A 14499-nucleotide genomic window follows, 5' to 3' on the forward strand; every position below is an offset into this window, starting at 1 on the left:
GGTCACATACTTTGAAGTGGCAATTCTCATTTTACGCTAAGCAACTTCACAAACTTTATTTAGTCCTTTATATGTGCCCACTCAGAACTGTTTTCCTAGTGAAGCCCATCAGTGTTCCCACAAAGTACAATAACCCTCTCATTCCCCCCACACACAGTATGATGTCTCCACAGTACATTTCCCCCACACACTGTATAATATCCACACAGTACATTCCACCCCACACAGTATGATGTCCCCACAGTACATTCCAACCCACACACGGTACGATGTCCTCACAGTGCATTTCCCCCACATATGGTACGATGTCTCTACAGAACATTCCCACCACACGTGGTACAATGTCCCCACAGTACATTCCCCCACATATAGTACGATGTCCCCACAGTACATTCCCCCACACAGTATGATGTCCCCACATTTACATTGCCACCAAACACAGTATGATAGTCCTACAGTAAATTCCCCCACATACAATATGATGTACCCACAGTACATTCCCCACACACAGTACGATGTCCACCCCACACACACTGTGATGTCCCCACAGTACATTTCCCCATACAGTACAATGTCCCCACAGTACGTTCCTCCACATACAGTACAATGTCCTCACAGTACATTGCACCCAAACACAGTATATCCCAACAGTACGTTCCTCCACACACAGTACAATGTCCTCACAGTACATTGCACCCAAACACAGTATGATATCCCCACAGTACATTCCACCACATACAGTATGATGTCCCCACAGTACATTTCCCCCACACACTTGACGATGTCCCCATAGTTTCCTTCTCCGAAGGACATACCTCCAAACTCCTGAGACAGTGACCAATATTCTGGACTGTCCTGCTGGATAGGAATGCTTGTGACGTCCCTGTAACTGGTTGCATTATGACTCTGCTTCTTGATGCAGATCTCGGATGAGGATTACGTCTGCGCTCCATTATACGTCAGAAACATATTTAAGGTGTCATTTAGGAGCCCTGGGATATTCAAGGTCTATGAGTTCCATGCTCCAGGTGAGGTTTCTCTCCGCAGCTGCTCCTTCTACTTTACCCCGTGCGAGGTCATACATATATAGCGCTGTATAGTGTATAAATATCACCTGCCAGAATTTTTTGCAAAAAAAAAAAATGTGATAGAAGAAGGTGCAAAAAATATGTACAAAAATCAGTAGTCAGTACAAGGATAGCATGGCAGCAACGCGCTTCAAATGCACATGGCCTTGGCCTTCTATGTCAGAGCTGCAATCTAACTGATCACAAAAATATTTAACTAGTAATAGACATAGGTATAGAATATCACATGATCAATTAAAAACAACATAATCATCAGGTGTGGGTAAAATACTGAAAAAAAAACAAAATTAATTGGGTGAAACCACAAATGCAGAATAATATATATATATATATATATATATATATATATATATATATATATATATATATATATATATATATATATATATATATAGACACCGGTATGACGCAAGAAAATGAATGGAAAAAAAACCAAATAATGGAATGTTCAATAATGGAACATGAGTTTTATGCGAGTGTTTAAACCCTTGGTGCTCCATGAGTCTCAAGAAACATACTTCTGAGCATCTCACAGATATCTGCAGTACATCAAACACACATCGCTCCATGTCCCATGCGTCTAGGCACTTTGTCCAAATCCATCACTGTGAAACGTCCATGTTGCAGATCTATGCGATAGAAAAGGTTTTTTCCACACTGAAAGGCGGAGACACTAGAAGACGGCTCCGTGATCTTGAGGCGCACTGGATGTACCATTTGGACACCTGCAGCCCCAAGGGTTAAACTCTCACATATAACTCATGTTCCATTATTAAACATTCCATTATTCCATTATATGTTTTTTTTGTTTGTTTCATTCATTTTCTTGCGTCATACCGGTGTCTTCTATATATATTTTGTAATCTGCATGTGTGGTTTCACCCAATGAATTGTTCTTTCGGTATTTTACCAGCACCTGATGATTACTGTATATACTCAAGTATAAGCCGAGATTTTCAGCCCATTTTTTTGGGCTGAAAGTCCCCCTCTCGGCTTATACTTGCGTCATACGCAGGGGTCGGCAGGGGAGGGGGAGCGGGGGCTATCTAATTATACTTACCTACTCCTGGTGCGGTCCCTGCTTCTTCCAGTGCTGCATATTCTTCCTGTACTGAGCGGTCACATGGTACCGCTCATTACAGTAATGAATATGCGGCTCCACCTCCCATAGGGGTGGAGCCGCATATTCATTACTGTAATGAGCGGTAACTGTGACCGCTCAGTACAGGAAGAATATGCAGCGCTGGGAGAAGCAGGGACTGCACCGCTCCAGGAGCAGGTAAGTATACGGGGAGGGGGAGCACAGCGCTGCGCGATATTTACCTCTCCTCGTTCCGGTGCGGCTCCGTCATCAGCGTCCTCTGGTTGTGACGCTCAGGTCAGAGGGCGCGGTGACGTTGTCAGTGCGTGCCCTCTGCTGAACGTCAGTGCTGAGGACGGAGCCGCACCCGAACGAGGAGCAGGTAAAAGTGCCGGGGTCCTGAGCGACGGAGAGGTGAGTATATGATTTTTTTTTTATCGCAGCCACAGCAAATGGGGCAAGTGACTGTAGGGAGCATCTGTATGGGGCCATAACACTTGTGCAGCACTATAAGGGGCAAGTCACTGTATGGAGGATCTTATGGGGCCATAACACTTGTGCAGCACTATAAGGGGGAGTGTCTGTATGGAGCATCTTATGGGGCCATAATGATTGTGCAGCACTATAAGGGGCAGTGACTGGAGCATCTGTATGGGGCCATAACGATTGTGCAGCACTATAAGGGGCAGTGTCTGTATGGAGCATCTGTATGGGGCCATAACGATTGTGCAGCACTATAAGGAGCAAGTGACTGTATGGAGCATCTGTATGGGGCCATAACGATTGTGCAGCACTATAAGGGGCAAGTGTCTGTATGGAGCATCTTATGGGGCCCTTATTACCCTTTATGCAGGATTATATGGGGCATATTTTAATATGGAGCATTTAATGGGGCCCATCAAACTTTATGGAGCATTATATGGGGCTCCTGATTCAATATGGATATTCAAAAACACTTAACCTACTGATGTCTCAATTAATTTTACTTTTATTGGTATCTATATTTACTTTTGACATTTACCGGTAGTTGCTGCATTTTCCACCCTAGGCTTATACTCGAGTCATTAAGTTTTCCCAGTTTTTTGTGGCAAAATTAGGGGGGTCGGCTTATACTCTGGTCGGCTTATACTCGAGTATATACGGTATATGGTTTTTAATTGATCATGTGATTTTCTATACCTGTGTCTATTGGTACATTACTAGTTAAATGTCTTTGTGATCAGTTAGATTGCAGCTCTGACATAGAACGCCATGTGGGTTTGAAACGCGTTGCTGCTATGCTGTCCTTTCACTGATTTTTGTACATTATTTTATCAAATAAGAAAAAAAAATTGGGGCAAAAAATTCTGGAAGCTGGATCAACCCTTCTTTTCATCCACATGTGATTGCATCTTGTCCTATGGATCTCTTGCCTCCAACTGCCTAGGGCGTGGGTGAGCTGGTATTTCTTTATCTATTATACCGTAAATATCACCGCTAGCACTATTTATATTAGTCTCGTCTTCCCCTACAGAACAGGAGTGCACCATGTACTACAACCCCCACCTGGACGACAACCTGCAGAGAGTGTGCTTCGGAGACGACTGCAAATGTATCGAAGGTAAACCAACCACCATCAAAAACTACCCCAGACTGCAACATGGACCCCACAATAATCCTGACATGGGGTTCCTGAAATACTGTCCAAAATCTAGAGTCTTCTCTTCAGGTAACTGCGGTGCAATGACATCACAGATAAAACGCTCAATGTCATGCAACCTTGCTTGCACCGCACTGATTGTGGATTGAGGTCTCCAACTCGCATTCACCCCACTGATTACGGACCATTCTGAGTGACATCTCTGCTTTGCACACACTGCACTAATCACGGATGATTCTCAGAAACCGCTTTGCCTCGCAATGATTGCAGATGACCTTCAGCGACGTCTCCCCACCACACTGATCATGGACAATCCTCAGTAAAATCTCCGCCTTGCACGCACCGCACTGGTCATGAATGATCCACAGTGACGTATCCGCCTTGCACACACTGCACTGATCTTGGATGATCCTCAGCAACGTCTCTGCTTTGCATGCGCCATACTGATCTTGGATGATCCTCAGTAACGTCTCTGCCTCTCATGCACTGCACTGATCATGGATGATTCTCAGCTACATTTCTGTCTTACACTGCATTGATCATGGACGATCCACAGCAACTTCTTCGCCTCGCGCTCACAACACTGATCACAGATTATCCTCAGTGAAGTCTCCAATTTAAGTGATCACTTGAAAATTTGTATATGGGGCAGAAGTACAACTACCCTCATCATGGAAATATCCTCTTCAAAGAGGAAGATGGCTGGACCTCTTGTGCTTCCTATTGGATGTAGCAATCTTAAAAGTCACTATAGACCCTTTAATGTGACTTGGCACATGACTAAGTATAAGAAACGATACAAGAACCTCCATTTGCAGACACAAGTTTCAGGGTGTTTGCCTCTCATCAGCGCGAAGCAGAAGATCTGATTTGGCTAGGAGAGAGTTCTGTGACAGGGGATTACCCCTTATAGCCCTTGTGAGGCCTCTCACCCAGTCAAATAAATCACTTCTCCTGAAGTGTCTGGTTTGGCTTCTTATCCTACATACTGTGACAAGGCTCGTTAAAGGGTTGATAGTGACTTTTAGGATTGCTATTCCCCCCCAATAGGTGGCGCTAGAGTTCACGTCCCGTTCCTCTATTAGGACGTTATTTGCATATTTAAATTTCACAGAGGAGGATTGCACGGTCTACAAGTCTCCTTACACTGGCTCAGCGATCTCCACAAGACAAGACGTTCCCCCTTAATCTACATTTCAAAAACCTGACCTGCACATCCAAACATAGACTGAGTGTGAACAGGTGCTGAACCCAGAGTCGCCAACTCGTATATAGTTAAATAAATAGGGCAGCACACTGCAGCGCCAAAACATGCAAACTTGAAAAAACGAAATTTGAACTGCATTACTGCACTAGAAATATGAAAAATGAGAGCTTTTAGCGCACAAAAATGGCCAATTTCATGTGTACCTCGTAGCCACGTTAAGGCATCTCTCTTATACGAGGTCCTACGTTTGACCTACCTCACTGAGAATAAACGTCTCCATCTGAATGGGTACATGTAAAAACCTCTTCTTGGACTCAAATTCTCTCTCTATGTGGAGGGGTATTGGACCTACTATAATTAAAACACCTGAAGCTAGGAGGCGGGGAGTGCACGATCAGAAGGCTAGAGAATACATTTCAAAAACCTGACCTGCACATCCAAACATAGACTGAGTGTGAACAGGTGCTGAACCCAGAGTCGCCAACTCGTATATAGTTAAATAAATAGGGCAGCACACTGCAGCGCCAAAACATGCAAACTTGAAAAAACGAAATTTGAACTGCATTACTGCACTAGAAATATGAAAAATGAGAGCTTTTAGCGCACAAAAATGGCCAATTTCATGTGTACCTCGTAGCCACGTTAAGGCATCTCTCTTATACGAGGTCCTACGTTTGACCTACCTCACTGAGAATAAACGTCTCCATCTGAATGGGTACATGTAAAAACCTCTTCTTGGACTCAAATTCTCTCTCTATGTGGAGGGGTATTGGACCTACTATAATTAAAACACCTGAAGCTAGGAGGCGGGGAGTGCACGATCAGAAGGCTAGAGAATACATTTCAAAAACCTGACCTGCACATCCAAACATAGACTGAGTGTGAACAGGTGCTGAACCCAGAGTCGCCAACTCGTATATAGTTAAATAAATAGGGCAGCACACTGCAGCGCCAAAACATGCAAGCTTGAAAAAACGAAATTTGAACTGCATTACTGCACTAGAAATATGAAAAATGAGAGCTTTTAGCGCACAAAAATGGCCAATTTCATGTGTACCTCGTAGCCACGTTAAGGCATCTCTCTTATACGAGGTCCTACGTTTGACCTACCTCACTGAGAATTAACGTCTCCATCTGAATGGGTACATGTAAAAACCTCTTCTTGGACTCAAATTCTCTCTCTATGTGGAGGGGTATTGGACCTACTATAATTAAAACACCTGAAGCTAGGAGGCGGGGAGTGCACGATCAGAAGGCTAGAGAATACATTTCAAAAACCTGACCTGCACATCCAAACATAGACTGAGTGTGAACAGGTGCTGAACCCAGAGTCGCCAACTCGTATATAGTTAAATAAATAGGGCAGCACACTGCAGCGCCAAAACATGCAAACTTGAAAAAACGAAATTTGAACTGCATTACTGCACTAGAAATATGAAAAATGAGAGCTTTTAGCGCACAAAAATGGCCAATTTCATGTGTACCTCGTAGCCACGTTAAGGCATCTCTCTTATACGAGGTCCTACGTTTGACCTACCTCACTGAGAATAAACGTCTCCATCTGAATGGGTACATGTAAAAACCTCTTCTTGGACTCAAATTCTCTCTCTATGTGGAGGGGTATTGGACCTACTATAATTAAAACACCTGAAGCTAGGAGGCGGGGAGTGCACGATCAGAAGGCTAGAGAATACATTTCAAAAACCTGACCTGCACATCCAAACATAGACTGAGTGTGAACAGGTGCTGAACCCAGAGTCGCCAACTCGTATATAGTTAAATAAATAGGGCAGCACACTGCAGCGCCAAAACATGCAAACTTGAAAAAACGAAATTTGAACTGCATTACTGCACTAGAAATATGAAAAATGAGAGCTTTTAGCGCACAAAAATGGCCAATTTCATGTGTACCTCGTAGCCACGTTAAGGCATCTCTCTTATACGAGGTCCTACGTTTGACCTACCTCACTGAGAATAAACGTCTCCATCTGAATGGGTACATGTAAAAACCTCTTCTTGGACTCAAATTCTCTCTCTATGTGGAGGGGTATTGGACCTACTATAATTAAAACACCTGAAGCTAGGAGGCGGGGAGTGCACGATCAGAAGGCTAGAGAATACATTTCAAAAACCTGACCTGCACATCCAAACATAGACTGAGTGTGAACAGGTGCTGAACCCAGAGTCGCCAACTCGTATATAGTTAAATAAATAGGGCAGCACACTGCAGCGCCAAAACATGCAAACTTGAAAAAACGAAATTTGAACTGCATTACTGCACTAGAAATATGAAAAATGAGAGCTTTTAGCGCACAAAAATGGCCAATTTCATGTGTACCTCGTAGCCACGTTAAGGCATCTCTCTTATACGAGGTCCTACGTTTGACCTACCTCACTGAGAATAAACGTCTCCATCTGAATGGGTACATGTAAAAACCTCTTCTTGGACTCAAATTCTCTCTCTATGTGGAGGGGTATTGGACCTACTATAATTAAAACACCTGAAGCTAGGAGGCGGGGAGTGCACGATCAGAAGGCTAGAGAATACATTTCAAAAACCTGACCTGCACATCCAAACATAGACTGAGTGTGAACAGGTGCTGAACCCAGAGTCGCCAACTCGTATATAGTTAAATAAATAGGGCAGCACACTGCAGCGCCAAAACATGCAAACTTGAAAAAACGAAATTTGAACTGCATTACTGCACTAGAAATATGAAAAATGAGAGCTTTTAGCGCACAAAAATGGCCAATTTCATGTGTACCTCGTAGCCACGTTAAGGCATCTCTCTTATACGAGGTCCTACGTTTGACCTACCTCACTGAGAATAAACGTCTCCATCTGAATGGGTACATGTAAAAACCTCTTCTTGGACTCAAATTCTCTCTCTATGTGGAGGGGTATTGGACCTACTATAATTAAAACACCTGAAGCTAGGAGGCGGGGAGTGCACGATCAGAAGGCTAGAGAATACATTTCAAAAACCTGACCTGCACATCCAAACATAGACTGAGTGTGAACAGGTGCTGAACCCAGAGTCGCCAACTCGTATATAGTTAAATAAATAGGGCAGCACACTGCAGCGCCAAAACATGCAAACTTGAAAAAACGAAATTTGAACTGCATTACTGCACTAGAAATATGAAAAATGAGAGCTTTTAGCGCACAAAAATGGCCAATTTCATGTGTACCTCGTAGCCACGTTAAGGCATCTCTCTTATACGAGGTCCTACGTTTGACCTACCTCACTGAGAATAAACGTCTCCATCTGAATGGGTACATGTAAAAACCTCTTCTTGGACTCAAATTCTCTCTCTATGTGGAGGGGTATTGGACCTACTATAATTAAAACACCTGAAGCTAGGAGGCGGGGAGTGCACGATCAGAAGGCTAGAGAATACATTTCAAAAACCTGACCTGCACATCCAAACATAGACTGAGTGTGAACAGGTGCTGAACCCAGAGTCGCCAACTCGTATATAGTTAAATAAATAGGGCAGCACACTGCAGCGCCAAAACATGCAAACTTGAAAAAACGAAATTTGAACTGCATTACTGCACTAGAAATATGAAAAATGAGAGCTTTTAGCGCACAAAAATGGCCAATTTCATGTGTACCTCGTAGCCACGTTAAGGCATCTCTCTTATACGAGGTCCTACGTTTGACCTACCTCACTGAGAATAAACGTCTCCATCTGAATGGGTACATGTAAAAACCTTAATCTACAACATAATCATATGTCCATAATAATAGTAAATACGTTATGTCTTCAGGTGAATGCCCCAAAACGAAGGACAGACTGGACAGCACTACAACGGCAGATCAGCGGAGGGAGGCGGCTTGTAAGCCGGACATGACGTATGGTGAGGAGTCCGCTCGTATGTATGTGGGCCTGTGTGTGGGGGAGGTATAACCGTGCGCTCCATTACATGGTAAGGAATTCTTCACAATGTCTCCACCACTCACATTCTGCAACAGCGCAGCGTGATATTGTATCAGTGGAGATCTGTAGTAAGCAGGTCATGCTTGAAGAACAGGAGCATAAGAGAGAACAATGATCAGTGACATTCATCAGAGGCATTGTACTCTCCTTTTCTCTAGACTCCAGGCTGATGGCTCTAATCTACATTGATACATTGCAACAAACCCTCAGCCGTTAAGGTGGGCTTTTAGCCTCTGGCAGTAAGGCATCTCTCGGAGTGATGCTTATTATTGTATACAATTGCATCAATTAATATGGACTACTGTTTAATAACGCATGAGTTTGTGTCCAGCAGCAGTGTTATATTGCCAATGATACATTGTTTAAAAAAAACAAACCACAAAGCAGGAAGTTCCTGCTCACTGTGTGTGTAACTGGAGCACATTTTACTTTCACTTTGCAAGTTGACAGACGATGCTAAGATCCTCAGCTATAAGGCCGGCTTCACACTCAGAGTATGAAAATACGGTCCGTTTTTTACGGCCGTAATACGCTGAAAAGTCCCCAAAATAGTGGTCCGTAGCTCCTCCGTAGGCAGGGTGTTTCAGCGTTTTTTGCGCATGGCATCCTCCGTATGTAATCCGTATGGCATCCGTACTGCGTGTTTTTCCTCGCAGGCTTGCAAAACCGACATACGGCTATACAAGGGATCAATAGATCAGTAGACACATATATGTATATATATATATTATTACTTCATACAGCGCTAGTTAGCTTTAAAGCCGGTAATTCAATTACCGGCTTTTGCTAGCTCCTTCCTAAACCCGACATGATATGAGACATGGTTTACATACAGTAAACCATCTCATATCCCCATTTTTTTTGCATATTCCACACTACTAATGTTAGTAGTGTGTATATGCAAAATTTGGCTGTTCTAGCTATTAAATAAAAGGGTTAAATGTCGGAAAAAATTGGCGTGGGCTCCCGCGCAATTTTCTCTACCAGAGTAGTAAAGCCAGTGACTGAGGGCAGATATTAATAGCCTGGAGAGGGTCCACGGCTATTGCCCCCCCCGGCTAAAAACATATATGTGTCTCACTGACATATATATATATATACAGTATATACACCTATTCTATGTGTGCACATTTATTCTACCTAGTTGTCAGTGTGATTTTACTGTACACCGCACTGAATTACCGGCTTTTCTCTCTAACAGCGCTGCGTATTCCTCGCAAGTCACACTGCTGGTCCGTGTGTAATCTGTATTTTTGGGGCTTCCATAGACTTTCATTGACGTTTTATTTGCGCAATACGGTGACAAACGCAGCATGCTGCGATTTTCTACGGCCGTAGAAAGCCGTATAATACTGATCAGTAAAATACAGCAGATAGCAGGGGCATAGAGAATAATTGTGCCGTATGTTATGCGAGTTTTACGGACATAGTTTCTGCGCTCTTACGTCCGTAAAACTCGCTAGTGTGAGGCCGGCCTAAGAAATACCAGTTGTAATCTGTTTTATCTTTGTTCCTGAATAAAAATATAGAAATAATAATAATTTTTATTTCTGCAGCGCCAACATATTCTGTGGCACTTTAGATTTGAAAGGGGACTTGTACAGGCAATAAAGATATTACATACAATAGATACCAAAAGGAGTGAGGGCCCAAGTGCTCGAAAGCTTACAATCTGAGGAAATAGGGGAGATACGAAAGGAGAATGGTAGAAAATGCTTGTATCAGTACAAGTTCAGACACAGAGGGCTAATAAGTCTTTGAAGTGTGTGTGAACATATGCTAAGAGGGTCTTGATTTAGAATAAAATTTTGTGTCGGCAAAACAGGGATAGTTAGAGAAGTGTGGTGAGGTGATAGGCCAGTCTAAAGAAATGCGTTTTTAGGGCATGCTTGAAACTGTAGGTATTGGTGGAATAATTGAATTGTCCTGGGTAGTGCATTTCAAAGAATCGGCATAGCACGTGAGAAGTCTTGGGATGGGAGTGGGAGGTTTGAATTACTGAGGATGTAAATCATAGTTCATTGGCAGAATGGAGGGCATGGGTAGGGTGGTAGACTGAGACGAGGGAGGAGATGTAGGATGGTGCTGAACCGTGGAGCGCTTTGTGGGTGAGAGTGATAAGATTATATTGAATTCTGGAGGCTGCCGTCACACTAGCAGTATTTGGTCAGTATTTTACATCAGTATTTGTAAGCCAAAACCAGGAGTGGGTGATAAATGCTGAAGTGGTGCATAGGTTTCTATTATACTTTTCCTCTAATTGTTCCACTCCTGGTTTTGGCTTACAAATACTGATGTAAAATACTGACCAAATACTGCTAGTGTGACGGCAGCCGGAGTGGATGGGTAACCAGTGCAATGACTGGCACATGGTAAAGGCATCGGTGTAACAGTTGGTGAGGAATATGGCTGGTGAGGAATATGACTACCGCATTCAGGACGGACTGGAGAGGGGAGAGTTTAGTAAGAGGGAGAAAGATTAGTAGAGAGCTGCAATAGTCCAGATGAGAATGAATAAGAGTTAGAGTTTTTGCAGAGTTGAAAGTAAGAAAAGATTGAATTATAGAAATGTTTTTGAGGTGTAGATGACACGAGTGAGTGATCAGATGTTTGGTGCAGTAGATTCTAAGAAAAGCAACAGACTCTGAATTCATGATCTGCATGTTTTCGTTTTCCAGTCTTTGGCTATGTGCACACGATATGGATTTAGTGCGGATCCGCAGCGGATTTACAGTATAATATAAATCAATGGGAAAAAAAAAAGCTGTGCAGATGGTGCGGAAAAATCAGCGCGGAAACGCTGCGGATTTAAAAGAAGTGCATGTCACTTCTTTTGTGCGGATCTGCAGCGTTTCTGCACCATTCCATTATAAAAACCGCAGCAAATCTGCACAAAATCCGCATCAATTCCACATAAAAACCGCACAAAATCCCCAGCAAATCTGCACCTGCGGTTTCTTCCAGGAGATGCGGATTTTGTGCAGAAAATTCTGCACCCCAATCCGCAACGTGTGCACATAGCCTTCGTGTTACAATAATTAATTGAAAGGGGTGTGTTCAAAATAATAGCAGCGTGGAGTTCAATTAGTGAGGTCAATCATTCTGTGAAGAAACAGGAGTGAATCAGGTGTCCCTTATTTAAGGGTGAAGCCAGGACATGTTGTACATGCATTTCTCCTTGAAAGCCTGAGAAATATGGGTCGCTCGAGACATTGGTCAGAAGAACAGTGTACTTTGATGAAAAAGTTGATTAGAGAGGGTAAAACTGATAAAGAAGTGCAGACAATGATCGGCTTTTCATCTAAAATTATCTCCAATGCTTTAAAACTGAAAGCCAAACCAGAGCGACGTGGACGAAAAAGGAAAACTACCATTCTAATGGATGGAAGAATTGCCAGAATGGCGAAGGCTCAGCCAATGATCAGCTCCAGGGTGATCACAGACAGTCTCAAGTTACCTGTGAGGACTGTGACAGAAGACGCCAGTGTGACGCTGATTTCTTAGCAAGAAGTCTCCGCAAAGTCCACTGTAAAGAAAAAAACCAAAACACATGTACTGAAGCGGATGCAATTTGCCAAAGAACACATCAACTGGCCTAAAGATAAATGGAGAAACATTTTGTGGACTGATGAAAGTAAAATTGTTCTTTTTGGGTCCAAGGGCGGCAGACAGTTCGTCAGACAACCTCCAAACTCTCAATTCAAGCCGCAGTACACTCTGAAGACAGTGAAGCATGGTGGTGCAAGCATCAGGATATGTGCGCGTTTCTCTTACTATGGTGCTGAACCTATTTACCGCATACCAGGGATCATGGACCAGTTTGCATAGATTAAAGTTCTTGAAGATGTCATGCTGCCTTACACGCTGAAGAGGATATGCCCTTGAAATCGGTGTTTCAACAAGACAACGACCCTAAACTCACCAGTAAATGAGCAAAATCTTGGTTCTAGTCCAACAAAATTGAAGTTATGGAGTGTCCAGCCCACTCCCCGGACCTTAAGCCAATAGAACACTTGTCGGGTGACATAAAAAATGCCGTTTCTGAGGCAAAGCCAACAAATGGCAAAAAATTGTGGGATTTAGTTGGTTGACTCCATGCAACATAGGTGTGAAGCAGTCCTAAAAAACTGTGGGTAACAACTAAATATTAGGTTAGTGATTCACAGGAATGCTAAATCCACAATAAAGTACATATTGCGAATTTGTAAAAACAAATGCAGATACTGCTATTTTTTAGAACAACCCAATATACATTTTTTGTTGTTTTCTGTAAAGTAGTTTATAATTATCTACGCTTCTCTTCAGGTTTTGAATTAGAAAACAGCGTGCAATGTGCCCAATGCTGGAAATAAAAACTAATGTAAAGATTTTGTGATTAACTCATGTTTTTGAACACATTGCTATTATTTTGAACACTACTATAATTGGGTGTCATCAGCATAGAGCTGGTACTGAAAACAAAATCTACTGATTATCCAATAGGGGCAGTATACAAGGAGAAGAGGAGGGGGCCTAGGACTGATCCTTGAGGAACCCTGACAATAAGGGGAAGAGGAGGAAGAGCCAGCAAAAGATACATTGAAGGAGCAGTCAGGGAGGTAGAAGGAGAACCAGGAGAGAGATGTCTGTGAAGCTGATAGAGCGGAGCATAGTGAGGAGGAGCTGGTGATCAACAGTGTTGACTGCTGCAGAGAGATCCAGGAGAATCAGCAGGGATCAGTGACCATTAGCTGAGACTTCAGGGAGGGCAGTTTCAGTAGAGTGTAAATAGCGGAAACCGGATTATAGAGGGTCAAGAAGAGAGTGATATGAGAGTTGGCGGGTTAGATGGGAGTGGACCAAGTGTTCCAGGAGTTTAGAGATGAAGGGAAGATTAGAGACAGGTCTATAGTTAGCAGCACAGTTTTGGTCAAGGGATGGTTTAATACAATAATACATTGTTTCAGAAAATGAAACCAGGAATTTCCCGTTCACTGTGTGTGTAGCTGGAGCACATTTTACTTTCACTTTGCAAGCTCACAGACATAATGCTAAGATCTTAAGCTTTAAGAAATACCAGTTGTAAGCAGTTTTCTTTGTTCCAGAATAAATATATATATATACAATGTTGAATGGCTGGACAGTACATAGAGTAATCCACTGCCAATAGCATCCCATTTAGTGACAGTAAGCAGAGATGCATAACTTTGTTTTGTTCTCACCTTCTATAGCATATAAAGTGAAAGTCATATCGTCCGAAGAAGAGGGGGATTTCCTGAAATACACAGTGACCATAGTTGATGTATTTAATAAAGGTAAATTCAGAACATGGTAATAATGATGGCAGCGAAGCCCAGCGCTCACCCTAAATCTCCTCTCCCACCCTCAGGATCTGCCTCCGTGAAGGCTGATAAACAAGTCCGGCTCATCAAGAAGAAGACGTGCGAAGCGTTCATCCTGCAAAGCGGAGAGCAGTATCTGATCATGGGGAAGGACGGACTGCAGATCCGCGGGGAGCGCGAATATCAGTAAGTGCCTCTAGAGAGGGAAGATAAATATT

The 14499-nt window shown here is 42.9% G+C and overlaps 1 protein-coding gene across 1 annotated transcript in view; it reads left to right on the top strand.

The window, feature by feature from the left end:
* Window positions 1-14499, top strand: part of C5 (complement C5) — a 130477-nt gene that overhangs the window by 104378 nt on the left and 11600 nt on the right. The window contains exons 36-40 of the mRNA XM_069747431.1: window positions 923-1028; window positions 3683-3769; window positions 8791-8880; window positions 14171-14254; window positions 14329-14467. Coding sequence (XP_069603532.1) covers window positions 923-1028; window positions 3683-3769; window positions 8791-8880; window positions 14171-14254; window positions 14329-14467 — 506 coding nt within the window. The remainder of the gene's footprint in view (window positions 1-922; window positions 1029-3682; window positions 3770-8790; window positions 8881-14170; window positions 14255-14328; window positions 14468-14499) is intronic.

Source organism: Ranitomeya imitator, chromosome 2 (genome assembly GCF_032444005.1).
Source record: "Ranitomeya imitator isolate aRanImi1 chromosome 2, aRanImi1.pri, whole genome shotgun sequence".
NCBI lineage: Eukaryota > Metazoa > Chordata > Amphibia > Anura > Dendrobatidae > Ranitomeya > Ranitomeya imitator.